We start from the raw sequence: 580 nt of genomic DNA on the forward strand, positions 1-580 counted from the left end.
TGCCCCAAACTTCACGTTTCACATTTGATGACAACCCCACAGACATCTGCACGCCAACCTGACGTTAGCCACAGCGCCAACGTCTGAAAACAGGAAGTAAACCTTGAGTGACAATCACACCAGAGAAATCATGTGCAAAATGTGAAACTAACCCCACCCCAGCCTGCACCTCCCTGCTCCTGATTGGACAGTGAGGCTCATCAGGCTCTGGTCAGACAGCCAAGAGGAAGTGACATCACAGGACTTCAGTCCAGCATGCGAAACCTTTCTGGGCATCATCACACCTGGCCTTCGACGGGTCACGTGACCCACTGAGCTCACAGGAAACAGTTTGATGTGACATCTCACCTTCACCTTCTTCCTCTGTCTCTTCTTTGTTCCTTTCTCCACGGGCCAGATGATCCTGTCGGCCTTCACCCATTCATCGTACCTGTGGAGCAGACACACCTGTCAGGACAGACTCCGCCCCAAACTCTATAGTATTACCCAAACAGACGAGAGTCAGAACCAGGAGTGAGGTCATCAACAGAGCGAAGCCTTCACCCTGTGAAGAGGGAGGTGTGTGGTGACGAGTCTGAGC

General features: G+C 52.2%; 1 protein-coding gene and 1 non-coding gene across 2 annotated transcripts in view; both read right to left on the reverse strand.

Annotated features, from left to right (window-relative positions):
- Positions 1 to 207: 207 nt before the first annotated feature.
- LOC111649113 (small nucleolar RNA SNORD53/SNORD92) lies at positions 208 to 287 on the reverse strand. The gene has a single exon (XR_002760244.1). It is a non-coding gene; the product is annotated as a small nucleolar RNA SNORD53/SNORD92 (small nucleolar RNA).
- A 61-nt stretch (positions 288 to 348) lies between these two features.
- LOC111649111 (AT-rich interactive domain-containing protein 4A-like) overlaps positions 349 to 580 on the reverse strand; it is a gene marked incomplete at its 3' end in the record, with an annotated part of 17281 nt that continues 17049 nt past the window's right edge. The window contains exon 14 of the mRNA XM_023398879.2: positions 349 to 430. Within this exon, the coding sequence (XP_023254647.1) occupies positions 349 to 430 (82 nt within the window). The remainder of the gene's footprint in view (positions 431 to 580) is intronic.

This window comes from Seriola lalandi, unplaced genomic scaffold (genome assembly GCF_002814215.2).
Source record: "Seriola lalandi dorsalis isolate HSWRI2012SDOR001 ecotype SW California unplaced genomic scaffold, Sedor1 jcf7180002049965, whole genome shotgun sequence".
NCBI lineage: Eukaryota > Metazoa > Chordata > Actinopteri > Carangiformes > Carangidae > Seriola > Seriola lalandi.